Below are 24,546 nucleotides of genomic sequence, written 5' to 3'. Positions count from 1 at the left end.
TATTTTAACAATTTTTTTTAACAACATTTTTACAATAGATTATATATCACTATTTTATTGGTTTATATATTTAAAACGAATCAATCACAAACTACTACATAAACTATTATAAAAAAGTTGTTAAAAGAACATTTTTAAAAATTAAATAAATGTAAAAGTATTTCATTCTAATTCTATATTTATTAAATTCTAGACAGCCAAACAAACGAATGACATGTCATGCCACCACTTGTTCTGAGAAAAGACACAACAAACGAAGTGGTTCTATTTCTTCATAGACCCGCAAAAGTATTGTCATGTCCATCATAACATTAGTAACATTTTACCTCAAATGATGCCACTGCTCAATCCACATTTTAGTTATATTTATCGATCAAATTCAATTCCGTGGATACAACGGTAGAGCATATAATGGATACGAAAAGACGTCATGTTTTTGACTGAAGATTAATTATGAGAAGATTGCATGCAAGAATCACGATCGGTGGGTGACGCTGACGGTGATTTTGAGGGTTAGGGTTAGGGTGTTATCACAGTTAGCTAAACCAGGTAATTAGAACAAAACTATATGGTAAGATATATGAGTCGAGCGACCGGCAACCCAGATGACCACCAAGAATTAACAAGTCACAGATGATCACTCTCGAACGATCGTCAACCTGCTAGACAGAACGATCATCGTATCATATGCTCGTCATTGTCGCTCCTAACATCAATCGTCTTTTAGCGATCGTCTGTTAGTTAAACCAAACAAGTCAACATTAGCTTACAGGGTCACGTCAACCCAGTCAAAGGTAAGAATCAACAGACGTTCGGTCAGCTTTAGTCAGACTGGATCAATTAATCCAGATAAACTAAAGAATAAGTGGTTAGAAATATCTGGCCATGATGTCGCAAATCACGGAACCACCTAACCCAATATCAAGCACGACCAAGCGGTTGTGTTTTTCAAGCAGTTGAATTCTCCAACCAACCGGATTTTTAGGTAAACGGTTTATCTTATTGTTAGGTTAAATATGAAAAACTAGAAGGAAAAAAGGTGCATTTTTCTGATTAGAGGGAGAGAAAGGAGAAAATATTATTTCTTCCATTATTGAACTAAAAAAGTTCAGCCATTCCCTTTTTTCTGACTTGAGCGTCGGAGTGCCTTCGCAGGTACCCACCCCATTCTCCCTGAAGAGTCCTGTGCAAGAAGAAAATAGAAGGATAACTACATTGCTGGAAGGAGAGGACGTCATTCATCAGATTCGTATCTCGACCTCAACTGTTATACCGAAACATTTTGGCGCCCACCGTGGGGCTGAGATTTGATATTCCAAAGAAGACCACAAGAGCTATGGAGGACAACAACACCCGAGATTTGATCAGGCAACTGCAGGCACAGATTGAAGCGCAGGCGCAAACAATACGAGAACAGTAGGAAATTCAGTGTAAACAGACAGAGGAGCTTGCGGCGCTGAGGGCGCAGCGTCCTCCGCCGGAGATATCGGCCTCCAACCGACAGGACGATAATGAAGGAAGCCATCAGGGAGGACCATCCGAACCTGTCGGAGGAGGAAGGAAAGGGCCCACGTCTCTGCGGCTCACCAACCTGCTTCCATTTACGGAAGCCATCATGCAAGCTCATATGCCGGAAAAGCCCCCTCCAACGTTAGAAAGATACGACGGCTCAGTAGACCCCGACAATCATCTCCGCAACTTCATAGATGCCATGGCGTTCTACACGGATAATGATCCCGTCATTTGCCGAGCTTTTTCGTTGTCCCTGAAAGATGAGGCACTAGAGTGGTATCACACACTTCCTCAAAATTCAGTGGATTGCTTCGCTACCGTAGAAGCTCTCTTTCGAAAACAGTATGCTACCAACAGAAGACCGAAGATGACTCATGTTGAGCTCGTAAACACCAAACATGAGAAAGATGAAACCCTGAAGGCTTTCATGCAGAGATACAACGAGACGGCCAGACGTGTAAAAGACGTGAACCACACGTTTATAATCAACAATCTACCCTCGTGTTTAAGGCCGGGATATTTCGCGGAACAGTTGTACGCCGATCCTCCAAAGTCTATGGAAGAACTCCAGGCAACGATCGCGAAATTCATTCGCATTGAGGACCTCAGAAACTCCAGGAAAAAACAACAGCATGAAAGTCCTAACAGTGGTACCAAGAAAGACATGAAGCGGTCGTCCAACGACTATAAAACCGATCGACCTCCTCGAAAAGAGTCGGGGTGGACTCCCAAATACGATCGTTATACATCCCTCAACGCACCTAGGGCAAAGGTGCTCGAAGAGGCGTTGCACGCAGAACTCTTCACCGTTCGGCGGAAGGCCACGCCAAAGAATGCTGATGGCAGTAAAGCGTGTCGCCTCCATTTGAACCATGGTCATGATACCGAGGAGTGTAACATAGTGAAAGATGAGCTAGAAAGACTCATCCGCGCGGGGTATCTCCAAAAATATATAAAGGAGAGAACATCCACCAGAGCAGCGACGCCCAGTAGGAAGGAAACCTCCCGGCGAAGTCCCGAACGATCACCCCCCAAGGACGACCGACGAAGACGACGATCCCGGAGCCAACCCCGACACTCAGAGAGAGAGAGGTCGGTCTGAGGGCGAATCAACACCATATCCGATGGCTTCGCAGGGGGAGGAGCATCAGCCTCCGCCCGAAAACGACATTTAAGAAACCTAAAAACGGTGCACATGGTAGATCGACAACCTCGATCCATGCCCAGCATCACTTTTACAGACGCAGATTTTCACGCTCCCGACCCTGACCACGATGATCCCATGATCATCACGGCCGAAATAGCCCGTTACGATGTCAGGAAAGTGCTCGTCGATCAAGGCAGTTCGATCAATATCTTGTACTGGATCACATTCCAGAAAATGGATTTATCAGAAGTCATATTCGACTTTAAATGTCATATATATGGAGTTAATAATACATATTCGACTTTAAATGTCATATATATGGAGTTAATAATACATTAGTTAAATTAAAACCATCATAATCTAAGATTGTAACGTGCTTTTCTGATATTACGAGGTCTTAGTATAATCCGTACAACATACGGTAAAAAGGAGACACTGTCTAGTAGTGTTGATGGTTATACTTGCGAAAAGTATAAGCATAATAACAACAAACCACATAAGCAGAATACGGTAAAGAAAAGGTAATACGAAGCCCAGAGAGTAATTAAAAAATAAAAATAAGAGCCACGTCAGGCGAAAAGAGACATGAGAGACACGTGGCATTATCTCCTTGGAGTTACAAAAATCGGCGGTTGCGTACGATAATAACACCACGATAAGTTACGAATCCGGTGGATATGTTCGGATCTCCTTGTTCTGAATATCGAAATAGATAAGCTCGATGTAGTTGTAGTAAATAACCACGCCATCTCTTTTATACTTTAAATTTACATTTTTTTATAAATATAATAAATTCTTGATCCTATGAGATTGTTTATTGTATTACTTTTTTACATGACATTAAATATTAAAAACAAGGATATAATTAGCTTATCTTCAATTTTAAAAGAAACATTACATAAAAATAGCATTTTAAACAAGTGATGATTTTCACCTTTTCCATCCTTATTAAATAAAGCGTAATAGAAAAATATGTTTGAGTGCGTTTTTAACATTTAATTATAAAATTTTGATTCTGTAATTTTAATTTATCATGAAGAGTAGATTTCAATCCTAATCCTAATAGTTAAGTAAAAATTATGAGATTATTGGTAAATTTGATCTTTAGATTAGATATATTAATTTTATTTTATATTTATCTTTTATTTTAGTTAGTTTATATATATTTTTTATTTTGATTTGATTTATATTTATCTTTTATCTTTATTTTTTATCTTTAATTAATTTATTATTATTTTTTATTTATATTTTTAGTTTAGTTTATATATTTTTTATTATAAATATAGTAACTATAATTTTCTCATATTTAACACTTTATAATAATAATAATAATTACGGTGAGATATCAGACAAGAGGGGTCCATTCTCGTAATTTCAGCATCATCGGGTGTTATAATTAAAAGTTAAAACCCTGAAACATTCCCAAGACGACGACGCATTAAAGCCACAACCATAGCCAGATCGACCCACACACAAACATTTTCTTTCTCTTCTATGGCTGTGTCTGATGCTGTAGTGAGTAACCTAACGGTGCTGTACGTGGCGGTGATCGCCTGCATCAAGGCGTATGGCTTCGTTTGCGGACGCAGCTTCGGCGGCGCCTTCGTCCTGCTCGTTTCCACTGCCACCGTCGCACTCATTCTCGTCGCCACGCTCACCTGGGACGTCTCTCGTAAGGCCACCTACGCCTTCGCCGCCGATCACTCTCCGCCGCCATCCCCGCCGCATCACGCGCACGAGCCGTGCAAGGGTGGCATCTGTTGGCACGGCGTCGCCGTGCGCTCGCCGGCATCGCAGGTTCGCTTCAGACTCCCGCAGAATCTTCCTCACACAACTTTGTGATCAGTGAATCCCTCATCATCAACACACATGCCAACAGAAAAAAAAGGGGGTTTTGCTAATTACTTCTTCTTTTTACTTTTTCTTTTTCTTTTTTGTTGTTGTTTTTTTACCTTTTTTTTAGTTAAGTTCATAAATATATAAATATATATATAGAGAGAGAGAAAGAGAGAGAGTGTTTTCTTTGTCTTTTTTTTTATTACTTTCCTTTTTTACCAAAAAGACTTGTATATGTTGTGATATATGATGACATATATAAATAAGGGTTGGAGGGTTTATGTGAATAAATTATGTATTTTTGTTACTGTAATGGCATATATAAAAGTTACTCAGCAACTAATAAAATAATGAATATATTTATGGTAAGAGGAAAAGTGTTTTAAAAAATAAATAATATATGTCTTATTGATTTAATGGAAATTTTGAAAGAAACATTAGGATAACTATAATGTTATTAATTAAAGTAATTAAGTTTTAACTATAATAAATTCATTAGTTGTGTTTACAAAAGAATCAAAGTAAAATATATAAGTAATTCTTTGATGAAAAACCAATGAATAAATCAATTTGAGTTAGAAAACCAAATGGACTTAGTCATGACTTTCAATTCAGTGTAACTTGTAAAAGTTCAATTGAACTCAAGTCGAGTATTGAATAAACTATTTTTTTATTGAGTTGAAAACATGAAGAAAAAAATCATATTCAACTTAAGTCCAATTTTAAATAAACTAATTATTTATTGAGTCAATTAAATTGGATGGTATATTCTTACGAGCAAACATGACAAAAATATATAGAGATCTAGAGTAGAGTTATGTTTCCAGTTTTAATTTTTATTAATGAAAATTTAACTCCAGATAGAAGATGATATTTAGATGAGTTTATTGACTATCCCCTTTATGAATTATTTTTTGAGACAAGACAAAATAACATTTTATGTTTATGAACAAGGCTACAAGAACATAGGAATGCATGTCGTTCGAATAATTATGATACAGATCTTAATAATGTGATAAATTGATTGTTAGTACAATTGAAGAATTATTTTTTAACCCGATTTTTTATTTATTTTAATAAATATTTGAGTATTTTTTTTAATTTTTTGCGTTTTATTTTTCACATGATAAACTGTTTCTTTTATTCTCTTTCCAGAAAACTAGTTTGTTCTTTTTTTCATTCATAACATTTTTAACATGGAATGTCGTTAAAAAATATTTCAGGTCTAGTTAATGGACCCAAAATTTCCACGAGAAAAATCCTAAATAAAACTATTTAAGAGCAGAAGTAAAAGAAAAAAAATCTATTAGAAGCGAAAAGAAAAAGAAAAATTAAACAAGTTTTGGAGACAGATATAGAAGCCAAATTCAATACGTTAATTTTAAAAGTTTCATATTTGTTTAATTAATAATTATGTTACTCTGGGTAACAGTATTATATATTATGCAGTTGAGGTGTATCTTACCTTTGTACAAATAAAAATTATAAAGATAGGTGCATTTATATCATATTATGTTTTACATTAGTTTATTTCGTCAAGGTAAACCTCTTATACAAGTCATTAATATAAAATGTCTCAAACTAAATATAGCATAAACATAAGTTTATTCCGACAAATTAACAGGTCACCATTCTAGTAATTCTGACTAAGGTTTAAACCTCAAATCAAAAGTAGAATAAACTAAGTAAATAAATAAAAAAAAAAAGCTAACATTATTAGCTTTTGTTATCTCTTAATCATGCAATACTTGATTACCAAAGGACAAAAAATATATCAATTGAATTGTTAATTTTGTAATTTTTAGTTTATTTTTTCAAAGACAATTATATACATTAACCGATTGGCTCACCTTAAAGTAGTTTGATATTTTAAACCTAATTGCTAAACAAAATATTTAAATTGGTTCATTTAATTTTAAGTTTTGGAAATTAAAGAATAATCTTACGTTCTTTCTCCTTAGAACAATACAATAGAGATATTACAACAAACGTGTTCAAGCGAGTAATTAGAAACTGAATGAATAATTTCCTAACATCGTTTTTCATTTAGGCCCTAATCTGTACCCAAGGGAAAATAAAAAATTAGAAGGTCAGAGAAACTAATACAAGACTCTGAAAATTGAGAAAAAGCAGTTCCAGAGTACAGTTTGCAGACAATACTTGAAAATAATGGCTGCAGATTTGGGAAGTCAGATTTAAGGTTCAGGAAAGCATAAATTGGGGAGAGGGGAATAACAAATGTCATGTCACTTTGTATACTTAAGAGCACGTGTCAAGCAGGAGTTGTATCGAGTTAGACTATTTTATGTAAGCGGAGAAGTTTTGAACACAGTTTTCTCTATACAGGTTATTACTTGATAACAAATACTCACTAAAATCAACTAAATTTGTGACCATGTACTCAAGTACCACTCAGTGAGAAACACGATACTATTCCTATAATTTCTTTGACATGTGAAAGACATATTACAGCTAAATGCACCAAGCCTTGTGAGCTTGTACTGACTTTCTATGAAACTGCAGGAAAGAAAAAACAAAGAAAAAAAAACTAATTTTCCCCCTTTGCCAATCAATCTCATGAATCATATTAGATCCATCGTCCTCCACCTTTTATTGGGCTGGTTCTTCTCATGCTAAAGGATTCCAATGGATTGGCCTACCATTCAATATCAACTTAAAGTAATAATATAAGCATCAACCGGTAGCAGAATTATAAACAGATCAGATGAGAGGTAAGAGCGTAAATTAGAGCTATTTCCATGGCGGTTGCTGATGTTTGTAGCTACGTGGATAGGTTTCCCAGGCACCACCGTCTGGTTCCTTTCTTTTCACACTAACCCCAGAACTAGAGGACTGTGGAAGGGTCCTTACATGCTCCTCAATGGCTCTGCCTTGAGCAGGAAAGAAAAATTGCCTTGCAGTCAACATGTCTCTGTTGGAGCCATCAATCGTGAAGCCGGAGTTTAGATCAAAGTTGGGATGTGAAGATCCAACCCCATTTAAACCAAGCTGCGTTCCAGTCATGCTTACGATAAATGGAGGCTGAGTGTAAGATGAGAGGACGGTAGACGAAGATCCCCCAACCTGTGGCACAACTGGAGTTCCTCTCGAGTCTACCATGTACGGAACTGGGCCACCAGAAGGTCCGTACATGGCTGACGAAAAAGACAGAGCAGGCACTGATGTCAGTCCATTATACCCAAAAGCATTTGAATGATTGTAGGATAGTGGGGGCCCCATTCCTAAAATGCCACCTGCTCCTGATAATGGAAGATCCATTGCTGGCTCAATAGCCTTGCCATTTGGCAGCGACAAAGTTTGAGGAACATATTCTCTTCTACCAACTTCCACCTTGGCACCCAAAATAGAGATAACAGGAGCCCCCGGTTTAGACCGTTTATATGGTTCAGTTATCGAAGATGACTTACTATGCCATTGGTCCACTAAATCTGTTTGAAAGTATGGTCTGTCATTCAAATCAATGTTCCGTACTGAAGGTTGCATTGATGACGACGAAGAAGCAGGTGATGGGCTCCAATAACCATTTCTTCCAGAAAAGGGTGGGCCCTCGATCCTCTGATTTGAAGGTTGGACATCACCATCATCACCGATACTGTTTAAATCCAATTCGAACTTGTTTGATCTTTTAGAACTAAATTCCACTGATGATTGGCCAGAAGGTTGGCCAGAAGGAAGGCCTGAAGATTCACCAACTTGTTTTACCAATCCTTCTTCACCTTCAGCAACATTCAGATCAAAATCCAGGCAACAATGCCTCTGCTTGGAAAGGTCAGAGTTTCTACCAACAGAAACATTCTTCTCGCTATCAGAAGTTTTACGAGGTGATGCAGGACGAAAGGCACTGGTGGCAGCTGATCCTTTCCATCCGTGGGTCCCCTCAAACTGCAAAGGGGCCATTGGTAACCCAGAAGACTGTGCAGGTTTTGAAGCAGAGACAACAGGTATTGGCATAGTAGGCATAGCATTTACAGAAACATCCATATCATCAGATCCAACATCTTCATTGAGATCAAAGAGACTTTTCTCTGAATTACCTCCTGGGTCACGAGCTGCTTCAGTCACCTGCGAGGAGTCCATGTCATCTGGCCCGGCCTCAACATTATCTAAAACTGTCATATGTCCTACCTCTTCCGAACACACTTCAGCAGAGTTGCTTTGCCTGGATGATACTTCCTCAGGCTGGATACGAGTGACTTCATCCTTTCTCCCTACAGAATCAAGGCTGCCTCTCCGCCTAATTCCACCTTCAGAGATTTTCTCTGAAGAGCTGGAAACTTCTCTCTCAACCTCCTGAGCAACTTGTCGGGCAACTTCTAAAGCATCAACCATACCATACTCAAGCTCAATTTCACAACTCTTGCCAATAATATTAGGGCTTTTGGGACCATTTCGCCATTTAAAAGAATCAGAACCATCTGTGGTACAATTAGAACCATGGTCATTCCCTTCCTTTACAGGGCTGACACATTCTCTCTCAACTTCTTGGGCAACTAGTCGAGCAACTTCTAAAGCATCAACATTACCATATTCAATTTCCATGTCAGAACTCTTGTCAATAATGTTAGGACTTCTGGGACCTTTGCTCTGATTAAAAGAATCAGAACCATTTGAGGTATCATCATCTTGATCAGACTCTTGGTCCTTGCTTTCCTTTACTGCTATGACGTATTCTGATTTGGTGAAAGACATGTCAGGTTTTTCCAAGTTACTTCCAGTGACAGACAAGTCAGGCAACATTCTTGAACAACTGTCATCATCATTTTCTGATGCTTTGGTAAGCTGTGGATTGCTAGAACTTGTGGCTCTGAAATCATCCATCTCACTCATTCCATCAGATTCAGGCGTTCTCATGCTACCAGAAACACTTCTTTTTGGACAAACAACATTTTCATTGCTTTCAACATTATGTTCTAAAGCAGGTTCTTCTTTCACAGATTCCAGTGCTTTTGCTTCACTATCACCAGTGGAAACAGGTTCAGGGTCTGGCTTTGCAGATGCCGAAGAGATATCTGATGATTTTAATTCTTCAGGAGGACCATTAACATCTTGATCTTGCTTCTCCTTTTTGGACAAGTCATTTAACTCTAAATCATCTTGCTGTCCTTTGAAACTGCCTTGTTTAGAGGTAGGTAAGGTAGAGGTCCCAGCCAATGTGGTTTCACATTCACTTACGGTAGCTTCTTGAGCAGAAGCCAAAACACTATTAACATGGCTTGATCTCTCTTTGATATCTTCACAGTCCAAACTTAGAGAGGGCTGGAGTGCATTGTCAACACTCTGTGTCTGATTACTAGTAACTTTCTCTTGTAGCTGACTATTTGGGCCTCCCAATATAGACTTCTCATCTCCAGCAAGTTCAGATGCATGATGATTGTCATTGCCAGCATCATTCACACAAGATGGCTGGCCTTCCTCCCTGGCAATCTTATCACTCTCATTGTTGAGTCTATCCCGATCTGAATTATCACGTGGTTCAGCATCTCCAAGTCCACCTCCATTCCAGTGGTCATATAATGCTCTTGCTCTATCCTGCACTTTAGAGCTGTGATGGCCAAGAAGGTTATTAACAGTGACTGAAATTCCAGATGAAATTGACTTTTCACTGTCTAGATATAGTTTTTCTACTGCTCGTAACATTGTAGTAATTGATTCTTCAATGAAGCCATCATTTGTATTATCCGCACCCAAATTTTGGGCATCCTTTAACCATCTGTTTATGAACCAAAGTCCATCTAATTGAACAAAAAGATCAAGACAATCTTTATTCTCTGTAGCAGCAATAGTGCTTGCAACAGCAGCCCACTGCCTTGTCGCATCACCAGCATTTTTAACAACACAATCTTGCTCCTTCTTCATTACAGAGACCAACTCTTGCACTCGAGAAGGGGCTGTGAGGCCATCTTTCATTTCAGTCAACGTAAAGAAATCTTCAAGAGTCATCCTGTTTCAAATAACCTTTATCAAAGCATCAAGGCTGTCCTTTTGGTGTGCAAGAACTTCTCCCATTAAAAGAGGTTTATTCGGATTTCAGAAAAAATGCTTCCCAAACATGCACTGCAAAATATAATAAAAAAAGTAAACATGCATGTCGAAAATGGAGACAATTATCTGAAAAGGTGTTTGAGGAACTTCACACAGATTTATAACAAAAATCAGAGCACAAAAAATCCAACTGAACCCTTTTTACAGCAACAATACGGTAAAATATAGCTGAAAAAAATATGCACATAATTTTTAGTCTTATTTGCAACTGATAGGATATTTATCCTATTTTATCATGATTATATTGTGTCAAGGGTTACCCTATTTATCATGATTATATTGTGTTTAGAATTACCCTATTTATCATGATTATATTGTGTCTAGGGTTACCCTATTTATCATGTACTCTTGTATTAATTTATTCTTATAAATAGAAGATTATGAGAGGAATCAATCAAGCCCTCTAAAATTATTCTAAAGTTTAATTCTCAAGTGCAACTAACAATATACAGAAGAAAAAATTCCAGGCAATCTTATCATTGTTAAATAGACATTTATGGTTCCCTTGCCACCTTTACCGATAGGCTACGTCATCTGATGTACTCTCTTTAATGGGCTTTATCAACACATACTCAAACCATATAAAAGATGAGATTCATCCATTTTCTCGAGGAAAGTTGCTACTCTGACTTACTCTCTAATGCATTAAGTTCAAATCCTATCTATTGTAGTATGGACATAAAATTCAACAAAGTTTTACGCTGATAATTGACTACCTAAAACAACCTTCTTTCATACAGGCTGGGAGCTGGCCATGTGAGAAACATTTGCAATAAAGATTTACAACGGCAAAGTTAGCAAATCATAAGAATAAGATATAGAAGAAAGAAAACACATACAAAGAAAATAAAATTAATCGCCACAAAAAAGAGATAAGAAAAGAGCATTCCAGTGTATAAATCAAACAAATCAATCCTCATGTACAACACATATCAAACAAATTCAAATCCTTTAATCCCAAATCATAATCGTATACCACCAAAATCAATCTATGAAACACAGTCTGACACAGACACAACACTAATAATAAGACATATTCTTTTACGTTCACTTTTCTCTAATAATAATATGCCACCAAAAAAAATATTGATACATTATTTTGCAACAAAGAACTCAATCTCTTTACCAAAAAATCCAAAAAAAAAAAAAAAAATGAAGTTATATATCTTTCACCTTCTTCAACAGACTTTTTTAAGTTTTTATTCCCTGTGATGATGAGACTCACAAAGAAGGGTCAGAACATTGTTATCAATTGTGGATTATGGTGGCCAAAAAGAATCAATCATATATTAAGGGTCCTTGGGGTTGAAGATATGGCAGAAGGATGTACATGTAGGGGGATTACCAAGTGAGAACTATTCTTATTACGTGAAATGATTGTTAAAAATTTGAGTAATACAATCATAAAGGGCAAAAATTATAAGTTAATTATTGCATAATCACTTAAGAATTCATGTGCATTTTTTGTTTTAATCTTGACCATCCAAATGTGATCTATTGGCTTATATTGGTAGCTCACATAAAGAAGAGTTTTCATTTGAAACGTTCCATGTGTGTGTGTGAGGGTATGTGTCATTGCAAAAGTAAAATTGAAGCAGAAGAGAATGGACTGAACAACCATAAAGTCAAAGGGGAAACAGAGAGAGGTTGACAGTTGGATATGCTAAACAAGGCTGAACAGAGTAGAGTAAGAGAAACAAGGTAAAATAGCAAGGTTGAGGAACTGGAGAAGGGTACATGCCGGAGGTGTTTGTAGCTGGTGAAAGCTGTCATTGAATGGTTTCTAGATGGGCATGCTACTCTAGCTATTGTTGGAGACAAGATGAATTGTTTGGGGTGTCATGGTATATTAGCTAACAAGATTCACAGGTGATACACATCTGCCCTTTTAATGTGTGGACCTGGATTTGGTTGGTTTTTACAGGGGCAGGTTGGCCAGGGTTGGGTCAGGTTTTACTTTTCTTTAATTTGGAAAAATATTGGGTTTGGTCAAACAACCCAACCCATTTTTTATTTCTGTCATCAAATTTCTGCTACGTGCTCCAATTTTATGGTATTTGTCTTCCATGAGTCTATCATTTCCACCAAGGCCACTGCTTGCGATTCGCCGCAACACAAAAAGCAACCACCACGTATCACTACACCACTGCCATAGAATGGCAGCATTGATAAATCTGTGACTACCATCCGCCATGGCCACTTTTTCATCACAGCCGCTCAAAGACGTTTTTTAAAGTTATATTATGTTTTAAGCTGAATTTTTTAAAGTGTGAGGGAGGTGTACGTACAGGAAACATGTCTGACTTGGAAAAATTCAAACAAGAGGTGTTCATACTTCATAAATAGTATTGACTTTGAAAGTCTAAAAGCAATAAATAAGCAACCTCTTTATGGAATTAACTATCGATCCGTGTGCTGGAAGATTCACCTATGCAAATCATTTACTAATACCAACAAAAAAATAAGGCTGCCTATAATTTTTGTTCTGTATGACACGAAGTTACTGGCATTTGTTGATAGCAATCATAGAGCATTGTTACAGAAAAAACCAAGTTCTCTTAATATTTTACAGACAAAATTATAGTGAGTACCATAATATATATGGTACGTCCAAGCAGTTTGGACAGTTTTCAAGCCTATAACTGACAAAAAGAAAACTAGCCAAGAGACACTTCTGACTCATATAACTCTAACAGAAAATCTAAGAAAAGCATTTATAGTGACAGGAGAGAATCCATTTCCCCATTTATCTCATCAAACTCAAAAGTGAAGGCTGGACAACTGCAAACTTTTGGTTATATTAACAAACTCATTAATTATCACACCACATATATGATTGCATCAATTGCCCCATCACCATAACCATTTTATTTTTCATAAAAACAATGTTTGTAACCTTTTCCAATTAGGAAAAAACTTGACTAGGAACAACTTATCAGGAACAAGTTGCTGTCAGCTGTGATGCAGTGAAACACACCAAACAGTTTGATGTAATTTCCACACTTTACAACCCTTTAAGCCTAAATTCAACTTTATATGCAAACTAATTATGGGTAACATTTTTAACAAAAAATATGATGATTGAAACCATAATAATTGCTTCCTAAAATCCAAACTAGTGTATAAAATGAACCTCAAGACTTATTCAAGTAAATAAACAACAAAACATGCCACTTCGCATGAACTGCTATTTGGAGTTCCATTTACGATCAAAATCTCTTGTTACCATTCTTACATTAACATGTGTATTTGCTCAAATTTTCAAAAATCAGTTGGAATTCTCAGGACAAATAATAGAATAATGATAACCAAAGGAAAAAGATCTATAGCGGCAACATTTAGCAAATTAGAATCTGTACTCACAAAACATAGTACACCAGTATTGTTTAAAAATTTCACAAAATTTCAGCAAAGATAAGAAAAATGTGTTGCTACAACTATTCATACTAGTAGAAATTTTTCACATGAATAACATTGGATGAGCAATTCAGAGTAATATTTTAGAAGACAGAACAAACCTATTCAGAGTAATATTTTAGAAGATAGAACAAACCTACGAGCCATCATTTACAAACTGCCTACTCCAAACAATGATGGGTAAATCAGGTCTTATCTTAAAGAGTGATAAAATAGCTAAACCTAAATCTATCAAGAATAAGATTTCCAGTCACGTCAAGGACGGGTATAAAGTCACAGTTAATAATAATAAGCTGTAGCTTTCCAATCACGATCACTGGAATATTATTTCATCATTGCAACGGCCAATTATGAACTAAAATCACAATCCCACAAAAGTAAATACAATTAATTTAACAAGTTCTGATTAAGAAAAAATGCTCTCTGATACAATCGGGAATAAAAGAGGAAGGGCAAAAATAGAACACTAATCTGTAATTTGAACAAATAGTAGCATATAGATTCTCCCTTCCCCGGCATAGACACCACAATTGCAAAACCCTAAAATCTGGCGTTTGATAGAATATATGGAAAACCCTAATAATTAAAAAAAAAAAACGACAGGCGCATCGAAATGTAAAGAGGAATTAAGTTAATACGTAACATGCCATAATGGAAACAGCGAGATATGGAAAACGTGAATCCCTGATAAAGGAACATAGAATAAATGCGAGAAGCTAATTGAGCGAGAGAGAAAAAGGAAAAGAGAGAGAGGTTTACGATTTGGCTGGTGTATCGAATCAAAACCCTAGTTCTGGTTGGGCGTGTTAAAGGAGGAGCGCCACCGCGAAGGGTTCGCGAGAATTTTCAAATGCTGCGCACGGAAAGACGGAATTGGGGTTTTGCGGGTGGTGCTCGGCGCTCCGGAGAGAGAGCTTCCTTTTGTGACTTCTGCGAATTTTCAAAGCGGAAGGGAATATGTGGAAGCAACGTTTTACTTACTTCTTCAAAATATTTGGTGCAGATTTGTTTTTCATTTTTTTTTCGTGAATTTGTTCTATTGATCCGAAGGTTGGACAGTAACACGTGCCACCCCAGAAGTTGTTAGGAGCTAATGGGACCAGGATAACAACATGGACTTTAAAGCCGTTTTCTTCCAATTTCTTTGAGAAAAAAGGTTTCCAATTTTTATAGAATTAACTAGTTTTAAAACAAGCATATGTTTATTTGTGTTTTTTAATATTTGTAAATATATGATATATTAAAAAATTTAGAGATTGATAGAATAAATAATAAATATTTTTAGATTATAATTAATTTTAAATAGATATGAGTAAAAGGATAAATTATTATTTTTTAAATAATGGACAGTAAACTAAATATAAGCAAAAAATAAATTAATAATGTCAAATAATTAAAAGAATATTTTTTAAAAGAATAATAGAATATATTTTTCATAATTTTTTTCTTACATATATAATAGATTTTTATCCACTGTAAAACTAGTTTTTAAATATGTAATTCCCTTATAACTCTAAGTTAATAAAATATTTTATGAGTTGGAAATGTTTAATAAAATTGGTGAATAAATTAGTGGATAAATATAAAATGTTATAATATAATTATATGAATAAATGTTGTGCTTTTTAAAAAATATATTGTTATATAATTTTAATTTATAATTTTTTAAAATAATGTTTTTTATTAAATTTTTAAAATTTTTATTAGTATTTTAAAAGTTGAATAATTTTAATTTAGATAAATTATTTTATTTAAATGAATAAATTTAACAATTATTAATCAAATTTAACTTTTATCTTTTTTAAAATTTTAAAATTTATTATTTCTGAATTTAAATTATTATTATTATTTTTTTATAATTTTTAGTTTTTACATTATTAATTGCTTCAGTTTGTAATATTAAATTTTTAATTTGAATAATTAAGAAAATTTTAAAAATAATCCAAAAATTATAAAAATAATACTCAACTTCAAATAATCGAACTAAGTAGGAATGAATAAAAAATAATATATATATATATATAAAATATATATATATATATATATAAATATATATATTAAAATATAAGAGATCGTAATTAAAAAAAATAAAAACTATATTGAAGGAAAAACTATCTAAAATAGTTTGTAAGTTAGAAATGTGTGTTCACAATTATTTTTACGTTGATTAAAGTAATATGTAATCTAGTTAACACACTCTACATATAAATAATCATAGTAGAGCATTATACAAATTTGAACTTAATAATGAAATATATATTACTTTTAACTATTTTTCTAATCATTTCAGAGATATATATATATATATATATATTATTTTGTATAAAAAAATATGACTAACACAATCTTGACAATCTTTGAATAGGTGTAAATAAGACATTGGGTCAAATATAAATAATAACAACTAAAAATAAAATATAACAGAATAAATATACTTAATCTATCTCTATCTTGTATCAACAAAATAAAATAAGTATGTATTTAAATAAATGGAAAATCAAAACTACCAATTCTTATTTTTTTTTCTATCAAAATCAAATTAAATATTATTATACTCAATCTAGTAAAATAATATTCAAACAAAATTATTAATAAATCTTTAAAATTTAAGTTTATATATATATATATATATATATATATATATATATATATATATCAAGAAAATAGTCGTTTGTGATTTTTTATATGTGATTTTGTGCAAAAATTGAATCTAAAAAGGTGATGAATTTAAGAAGTATACTCCAATACAGTCTAATTACATGATAAGTTTAAGAATTATATGGGTAAAATTGTATTGTGTAGAATTAGTTATGATTGTACAAAGTTTTAGTTGATTAATATTAATAGCAAAAATAATTAGCAACAAAATTTCCAAATGTAGTAAAAACAATTTTGTATCTCACCCACTTTGAAAAAAGAGGCAAAAGTTCAATTAGTCAAAAAAATGTTTGCTTACTCCTACAAACTATGTCAGCATTTGTCCATAAAACTATTATGATTAATATCCTTAGTCCTTGTAAAAAATTACATAACCATTGGTCAATTAATTCTTTGGTATGTTTACCCCCTTTAAAAAAAAGTATGGTAGTATTAAGACAACTTTTTGCCTCAAACATTGACTCACATTTAATCATTGTTTCTAAAATAATTGATTAAATGAAACAAAAAAGATAAAAATCCATTTTCTACTTGAATAATCAATTATATGAAGTATGCCATATATAATGTATTATGTATAATAGAATATTTTTGTTATATCATGTGGAACAAACTGTAAATCAATTAAATCACAGTATATCACTACTTCAATTCTCAATCTTTAAGACATTAATATATGAAACATTCTTTAATGTTTGTTCATCTACCTATATTTTGAGTTTCAAAATCCTTAAAAGAAGGAATAAGCTCATTACATTAGTGCAGTATGAATAATTAGAATACTTTATATTATGGTTTAAAGTGTAATTCTGCAATCTATCAATAATAACATTAACCATATGTTACTTTTAGTTAATTTGCATAAACAAGGTGAACAGAACTTAAACATCATTGGAATTATTATTACATGAGTGTAACTCATAAGAAAGTATGAAGTCTCTGGTGTTATTCTGTTTATCAACAATAGAACAGCAACACTTCCTATTTTCTCAGTGTCACAGAGATTCATCAAGTTTGAGAGGTTTCATCCAAACCTTATCAGAAGAAAGAGTGCTTTACAGAATTATGTACTTTGGAGATTTGTAAATGCAATGCAATAACCAATGCCATTATCATCAGGGAGTTCTCCACTGAAGCTCAATCTGAATCCTTCCATTTCTTGAGTCAATAAGATGATATTTCTCGTTGATTCTCTTGTTGGTAACAACATCAGACAATTTTATATCCACGTAACCCAAAGTTTCCTGATTAACAAACAAGGTTCAATGAAAACCGTTTTAAGTGGAGAAAATATGTTAAGAAGTAGACTTAAGTCTAATTCAACCTCACAAAACCGATACAAAACCAGTTTGTAAGGCGAGGTTTGAACTCCTTATATATTCTAAATTGGCTTTATCTCTAATCGAGGTGAAACTTTTAACAAAATATAAACAGAAAAATGAAATCCTAAACAATTTGTTTAAAAGTGGAGTTTTACCTTAGGATGCAGAAGGCCAAGCTTTGAGGACACACTTTGCACTTCAACATATAGTCTCTCATTGGAGGGAGGTTCCTCAAGCATAAATTGAAACGACTCACCCCATCTTGGATCTCTGTTTTTCTTTACATGCTGTATAGTTTTGTCACCAGAAATAGTCAAATTTTCACAGAAAGATAATGCTACATTCAAACTCTAAAAACAACAGATGCAGCAATCATTGGAGAGGTTTATTTATAGCAGTAGACTTCAGTAAGAAGATACCTTGGTTCTTCTCTCTTCTCCTTTAAATAGCAGCCGTGCAAACGGATTTGTGTGGTGTTTTCCTTCAACATCTTCAGCTTCATGGACAGTGATAACAAGTAAACCACCACTTGCAGGTGTTCCTTCAGGAGCCTTTTCTATTGCATTGGAGTCTTCTGCATTGTGAGGTAACTCATCCTCCTTAAAGGGTTTGTACAGAACTTCTACAATGAGCTGCCCACGTGATTTCTCATTCTCAGGATCATTGGGGTCCAAGGTCTTCAGTAAATCAAGAGTCGTCACTTTTGGCTCATCAGGAGTAATCTCTTTCAATGGAATGACATTCATACCCATCTTATCATGCTTGCCAATCTATGCAAAAGAGAAAGAAAAATCATGCCTGAAAATGAGTAATAGGAAACTTCCTTTGCCATGAGTATTAGGATACTACTACTAACCTGCTCCCAGTCATAAACAATTAGCTCCAAGACCTGAGATTCTGGATCTTTGACAACTATATTGAATTCCTCGTTCCATTCTGGATTCAAGTTCTTGTATTTCACGGTTGTTTTCTTTGAAGGAAGTTTCTCTTCTGTGAGTTTGAGTTTCACATAAGGGTCTGAGGCCCCAAGTAGATCTTTCTTTTTAAGCTTCTCTGCCCTCACAACTTTCACATGAAGAATTCCAACTGGCGATTTCATGGCCCTGATCACAAACCAAGAAAAATTAGCCAGTTCAACACTAACTTACACAGGTTTGATGAAAGGATGAAATAGTACATACTTTGTTGGATCCATTATTTGAACTTCTAATGCCTTTGGCCATAGATACATTTTTGCAACTTGATCTTTGATGATATCCTAAAAGGAAAAAAAACGAGGAAGAGAAATCAGTACTCAAGCTTGGCCTGCATAATAATGATTAGGCATAAACAGTAATGTAAAGTTTATAGGAAATCAAAGTACTATATGCTTACCTGGACAACCCTATAAAGACCAGGAATAGACATTACATCAGCTCCAAGAAGTTCTAGTCCAAAATCAACATGAGGCTTCAATCAAGAGATTCAAGTCAACAAAGAGGAAGAAAAGGCAAAGATATCAGAAAATAATTGTGTAGATGGATGCAGATAGGTGTGACAAGGATTCTGTTTATGCAGACACATGTTATAGTTTCCATCAGAAACGATTGTGTTCAAGAACATCAAATATATCAATCCTTTCAAGAGCTCCGATGAAATTTATATATTTATGGACACACCTTCTCCATGAGAGACACGTAAATGTTGGCAAAACATGGAAAACTTGGAACCAGAGGCTTCAGAGTTATACGTGGAGCAGCAAATACTTGCAGATCAATAACCTGAGATTATTTAGAAGCATAAATACTCTGAATTAGGTGAAAACAATTGAAAACTTTTGCAACTGCCAACACATTTTAAACCATACACTCTATTTTCAAAAGGTCATGAAGTAGAAATATATATATACCTGCACTGTGACTCGAAGTCCAAATGCTTTAACTGCAACAGTAATATTAGGATTCCCAGCCCACTTCACTAATGGTTCCATGATCAACTCCTTTTCATCAGTAGTATAGACTTTCATTCCTGGCATATATTCAGATGAAAATTAACATCAATCAATCTAAACTTCTTCTATTACCTGATAGATTAATGAAGGATCGCCTTAATATGGAACCATGAAACATGTGACAGTGATTTCATTTTGCAGTTCAAGCAATATCAGTAACACTGCGCATACCAGATTCATGGCCTTACACAATAGCAGCTTCACATGCATAGTACTCATGTGATGTGTGTCTCTGTGTGGAAAAAGAGAGAGAGAGAGAGAGAGAGAGAGAGAGAGAGAGAGAGAGATGAACCTTGAAAAGTTGGTGGCAGACAACCCAAGTTAAGTTCTTCAAATTCAACTGACTCAATTTTGTACTTAGGAATTTGCTCAGCAATAATGGGCTTTGCTATACTCCTTGCAGTCTTGCAAATTGCCTATGAAGATTGAGTTGTAGTTACTCTTACAAAATTGTTAAATAGAGAAGTTTCACAAACACTACAATCTCATACATGCCATAAGAACAATCTTGAAAATCAAGAAAAAGTGTGCATAGGTACCTTGTCCAGATAAGGCCACATGTACTCAATAAATTTATTAAGCCAATCAAGCTGCAAACATGAAAATACAATCAATTTTCTGTAGAACATATAATGCATCTCTTGCTCCAAGCATAAACACTTGTACATATAACTGCAAAGAATAACATACACGGTCATAGTCTGGATTTTTAATCCAAGAGGGTATCTCTGGAAGCATCTGTTGTAGAGCTTTAGAATCTACCTCAACCAAGGGTTGAATTATTGGATCCTGAAATCAGACATGCCATAGTTTGAAATGTGAGACAATAACTAAAAGAGAGGAAACAGAATAGCAGAAAGCGATAAATTAACTTCTTCTCACAGTGTTGAAATTACACATAACTTTCAATGGAATGCGTTGGTCAGGTATACTTAAGTACATGCCTGTGTGTATAAGAACACAGTCTGCTTATATTTTTAATAGTTGGTAATATTTGAGTCCTGTGTAAAGTATTTTTTTCGTAGTTTACCAAATTAGTCATGTAAAATTTACTATTTAGAAGTCTGTAATAAAATTAGGAGAAGAAATTTCTCTACACTTCGTTTTCTTTGAGATGGAACAACAAAAAACAAAATTTTGTCAAAATTCAACTCGAACTTTTGATTTAGCATAAAGCAAATAAGGTTGAGCAGGAGTATTTCAATACAATGTTACTTAGTTCCCTGAAACATAACACAATCTGGTCCTTTATGTTTATCTAACTTCAATTTCTCCACTGAAGTTTCAGCATTCTTAGAAACTCCTCTCAATGTTCTAATATCAGAAAGTACTACAGCAGAAAGTTTACATGAAAAAATGGGATAAACAAAATTTATCTTAGAGAAAAGCAATTTTAGTTGTATTCAGAACAACCATTGCATTTTCCTTAAGGCAGAACCTCTATGACAACACACTTCACCTACAATTAATGTCACAACATCACGGTTCAGGCTAAGATCATACTCAGAAAAAAACCAAGATCAGAGAGTGAAGTGAATCTACAGTATCATACTCAGACAAACATCAAAACATAATTCCTGTTCCATGAAAGAGGAAGACATTATGTTTTTATCAAAGGAATATACAGTATCATGCTCCTGCTAATGCTTATGCTAACAACTAAAAAACAAAATGGAGAGAGAAACAATGAACAAGAGAATAATAACAGACAGAGAAAGAAAAAAACTGAACCTTAACATCAGTTGGCTGGAAGTATATGAACATATAGTAGCCAATCACTACCCCAATTGAAGTTCCCACTCCAAATCCTAAAGAAGTTGTTATAATGCTGAAAATTCCCATCTTCAATATCTTTGCCTACCACAGAAAATTTATTTGTGCTACAATGTGGAAAACAAGAAGAGAGGGAAGGGAGTTAAGTTGCTTCCATAACCAAAGGGCAACCATCCAAATCAAGAAATGCTTTCAGTGAGTGCCCTCCTATTGTTGTGGATGAGTAGATTCATTTTGAGTGCCGATGAAAAGTGAGTGGAAAAGACAAAGAAGTTGAATTTCTTAATGTTATGATACAAGTGCAATAAAGAGGATTGAAACTAGTGGCTAATAAAGACCTTGTTCAACTCCCACTTGTTCCACACAACAGTTGTTGATAAAGAAACTTGTAACCGCGTTAGATGGCACAGAGTGTCGGTAAGTCTATTCCTTCAGATCTTTTCAAATACTACCAAGTTTTCAACAGCGTAGATGTTAACTTGGATGATAATAATGATCCAACAGTGAACCGTGTTCATCAGAAACAGAAACAAATGCCTTAAAGTGGTACAATAAAGTCAGGTCCCACATCGCTTTGTATTTTGTTTGGCTTTTCGATATTTCAGAAACTGATAAAAGTAATCTTTCACGTTATCTTCTTACCCCGTTAATCAATATTCCAAAAAGTAACCGTTTAATACAAATAGACGTTTTCAATATTTTAGAAACATAAAAGGTGTCTTTTAATTATAGAATTGCATTTTATTTTAAATTTGAAGTGAAATAATCTAATTGAACCCCCAACAACTTATATAATAATAAATAATTGAACTTATTTCACATCCTAAACAATAATTGTGAATAAATATATACTCAAACTATTAAAAGTTAATTTATTCACTTCTCGAGTTTTTTATTTGATATTATATTTTTCAGACTGATTTAATATATATTTAAGTGTTTTTATAAAACTCTTCAAACTGGTTCAATATATATTTACGTGTTTATTTTAAGTCTAACTTAAACTGAAGTATGTCCTCAAATATTGATGAATTATTCAACCTATTTGTGTTCATTCAGCAGAATTTCATGGCCCACAAATTACTGAGGCAACAGTTGGGCCCATATTTAACATTATTATGACAATTTCCTAAATCTCAAATTCAAACATTGACCAAACTTTCTATTTAACTTTTGTTTTTGTTAGAGGATAAAGTAAAGTCTTAAATATTGAATACTTTATAGAAAAAAAAGAAGAAAGAAAATAATAATAATAATACTTTATAAAACTAAAAGTTAAATGCATATTTGTAAGTTTATTTTACAAATGTCTTGACCAATCATAACATGAAATGTGAAAGTTTCCTCATTGGTCATTACTGTCCTTGTCAGTTTTAATGCCAACCATAAGCAAAGATAATGGGTCCAACTTTTTACAACCTTTAAAAGGTTTTAGTATTTGTTTTTTCCATTTCAGAATATTCATCTTAAAATGCAAATTCTACATTTAAAATTAGATTTTTCTAGAATTTCTATCACGAGTTTATTTTTGAAAGTTATCTCAAAAAAAATTAAAAGAGAAAAATGAATATGAAATATCATCGACTTTAACTCTTAACAAAACTATTAGATATCACAACATCATTTGTTCGTATAAAATTAAAGTCAATGATTTAAGCTGTATTTTATTATTCAAAGTTTAAATGTTTTTCAGAAATTTAAGTATTAAGTTGAATTGTTTATTTAAATTTAAAGATATTTGTAGAAACTACTTTAATACTAAAATTAATTTAACATCGAAGATTAGTATTTAATGCAATGGTAGATGTAAATAACCTACTTTCTTATTTCAAATCTATTTATAAGTTTTAGAATAAATTTTTAATTAATATTAACTTAATTATAATCTAAATACGAATAGAGTGACTTTTAAGATTAATCTTCTGTAATAAACGGTATTAATCCATACCAATCAGTCTGTCTAATGACCTATTGGTCTGACCGAGCTCGCTCATTCAAAATCAAAATCTTAGAATTTTTATTTGTGTTATTCTTTACTTTTTTTAGACAAAACGGTTTTATTAGTTGTAAAGGGTACACAACTGAAATTTTTTGCTAAAATCGATGTTTGTTTGTGTATTTTTTGGATACATAAGTACAAATCCATGTTTTCACGAACAAAAAAGATTGGACATGATCATTACGTCACAGTTTCTGTGTGGTACGTTGTACTTGGATTTGTGTTCTGTGTTTGTTTGCGAGATAAGAACCTTCAAAACAGTACACACGCTCTAATTTTCAGGTTTCACATTAGGATTTGGATAGTGAGTATGTTCAAATTCACTTTGTGATTTTCATTGTAAATGTGTTCTAATTGAGATTTCTCTTCCATGCCAGTTTTCTAAACCAATTAATATCTTTAATTAAATAAACTAAAATAATTATTACAATTTTTATGTTAAATTATATTATTATAATTAGATTTTAATTTATAATTCTTAATGATTTAAATTACAGTGTAGAGTAATATAATATAACAAATATAACATTTTAAAATATTTTTTATTTAAATTTTAGAATTTTAAAAAATAGTTAGCGGACTAATCTATTTTGTTTCGCCTTTGTAATCTTAGTTTGATAGAATAGATGAAATAGATTAAAGCAGATTAACATATTAAAATCTATAATTTAACTCACCAAATTTTGACAGGCTAACGATTGTGAATCCTGATCCAATTTATCATCGTTAGATCTAATAGAGTAATGTATTTATTTAAGTTTTTTTTTAAATTAAGTAATAAGTTACTTTTAAATAAAAAAAATTAAAAATTAGTTTTTTATAATAAACT

The 24,546-nt window shown here is 33.6% G+C and overlaps 4 protein-coding genes across 4 annotated transcripts; 2 read left to right on the top strand and 2 right to left on the bottom strand.

Moving 5' to 3' along the window:
* Positions 1-1,627: 1,627 nt before the first annotated feature.
* Positions 1,628-2,614, top strand: LOC108337030 (uncharacterized). The gene has a single exon (XM_017573468.1). It carries the CDS (start codon positions 1,628-1,630, stop codon positions 2,612-2,614), a length of 987 nt encoding a protein of 328 aa, XP_017428957.1.
* A 1,445-nt stretch (positions 2,615-4,059) lies between these two features.
* LOC108337764 (uncharacterized) lies at positions 4,060-4,786 on the top strand. The gene has a single exon (XM_017574353.2). The coding sequence runs from the start codon at positions 4,154-4,156 to the stop codon at positions 4,499-4,501; it is 348 nt and encodes a 115-aa protein (XP_017429842.1). The 5' UTR covers positions 4,060-4,153; the 3' UTR covers positions 4,502-4,786.
* A 2,041-nt stretch (positions 4,787-6,827) lies between these two features.
* LOC108338229 (uncharacterized) lies at positions 6,828-15,039 on the bottom strand. Its single transcript, XM_017574988.2, has 2 exons — positions 14,735-15,039; positions 6,828-10,570 (listed from the first exon to the last, which is right to left on the bottom strand). The coding sequence occupies exon 2, from the start codon at positions 10,454-10,456 to the stop codon at positions 7,247-7,249; it is 3,210 nt and encodes a 1,069-aa protein (XP_017430477.1). The 5' UTR covers positions 10,457-10,570; positions 14,735-15,039; the 3' UTR covers positions 6,828-7,246.
* Positions 15,040-17,504: 2,465 nt separating this feature from the next.
* On the bottom strand, positions 17,505-22,029 carry LOC108338742 (synaptotagmin-2). Its single transcript, XM_017575807.2, has 12 exons — positions 21,677-22,029; positions 20,636-20,734; positions 20,485-20,535; positions 20,238-20,361; positions 19,844-19,962; positions 19,614-19,715; positions 19,330-19,404; positions 19,137-19,213; positions 18,812-19,058; positions 18,375-18,725; positions 18,111-18,242; positions 17,505-17,877 (listed from the first exon to the last, which is right to left on the bottom strand). The coding sequence occupies exons 1-12, from the start codon at positions 21,785-21,787 to the stop codon at positions 17,749-17,751; spliced, it is 1,617 nt and encodes a 538-aa protein (XP_017431296.1). The 5' UTR covers positions 21,788-22,029; the 3' UTR covers positions 17,505-17,748.
* Between the last annotated feature and the right edge of the window lie 2,517 nt (positions 22,030-24,546).

Source organism: Vigna angularis, chromosome 7 (assembly GCF_016808095.1).
Source record: "Vigna angularis cultivar LongXiaoDou No.4 chromosome 7, ASM1680809v1, whole genome shotgun sequence".
NCBI lineage: Eukaryota > Viridiplantae > Streptophyta > Magnoliopsida > Fabales > Fabaceae > Vigna > Vigna angularis.
Note: the sequence above shows the minus strand (reverse complement) of the source record. Positions and strands in the feature narration are given on the sequence as shown.

Bases quoted from the DNA above. Each gene is read 5' to 3' on its own strand.
- LOC108337030 (XM_017573468.1), top strand. From the start codon at position 1,628: ATGCCGGAAAAGCCCCCTCCAACGTTAGAAAGATACGACGGCTCAGTA.
- LOC108338742 (XM_017575807.2), bottom strand. From the start codon at position 21,787: ATGGGAATTTTCAGCATTATAACAACTTCTTTAGGATTTGGAGTGGGA. The intron at 19,214-19,329 runs GTAAGCATATAG...TTTTCCTTTTAG, and splicing joins GTCTTTATAGGGTTGTCCAG to GATATCATCAAAGATCAAGT. The intron at 18,243-18,374 runs GTATCTTCTTAC...AAAACTATACAG, and splicing joins GAGAAGAGAGAAGAACCAAG to CATGTAAAGAAAAACAGAGA.
- LOC108338229 (XM_017574988.2), bottom strand. From the start codon at position 10,456: ATGACTCTTGAAGATTTCTTTACGTTGACTGAAATGAAAGATGGCCTC.
- LOC108337764 (XM_017574353.2), top strand. From the start codon at position 4,154: ATGGCTGTGTCTGATGCTGTAGTGAGTAACCTAACGGTGCTGTACGTG.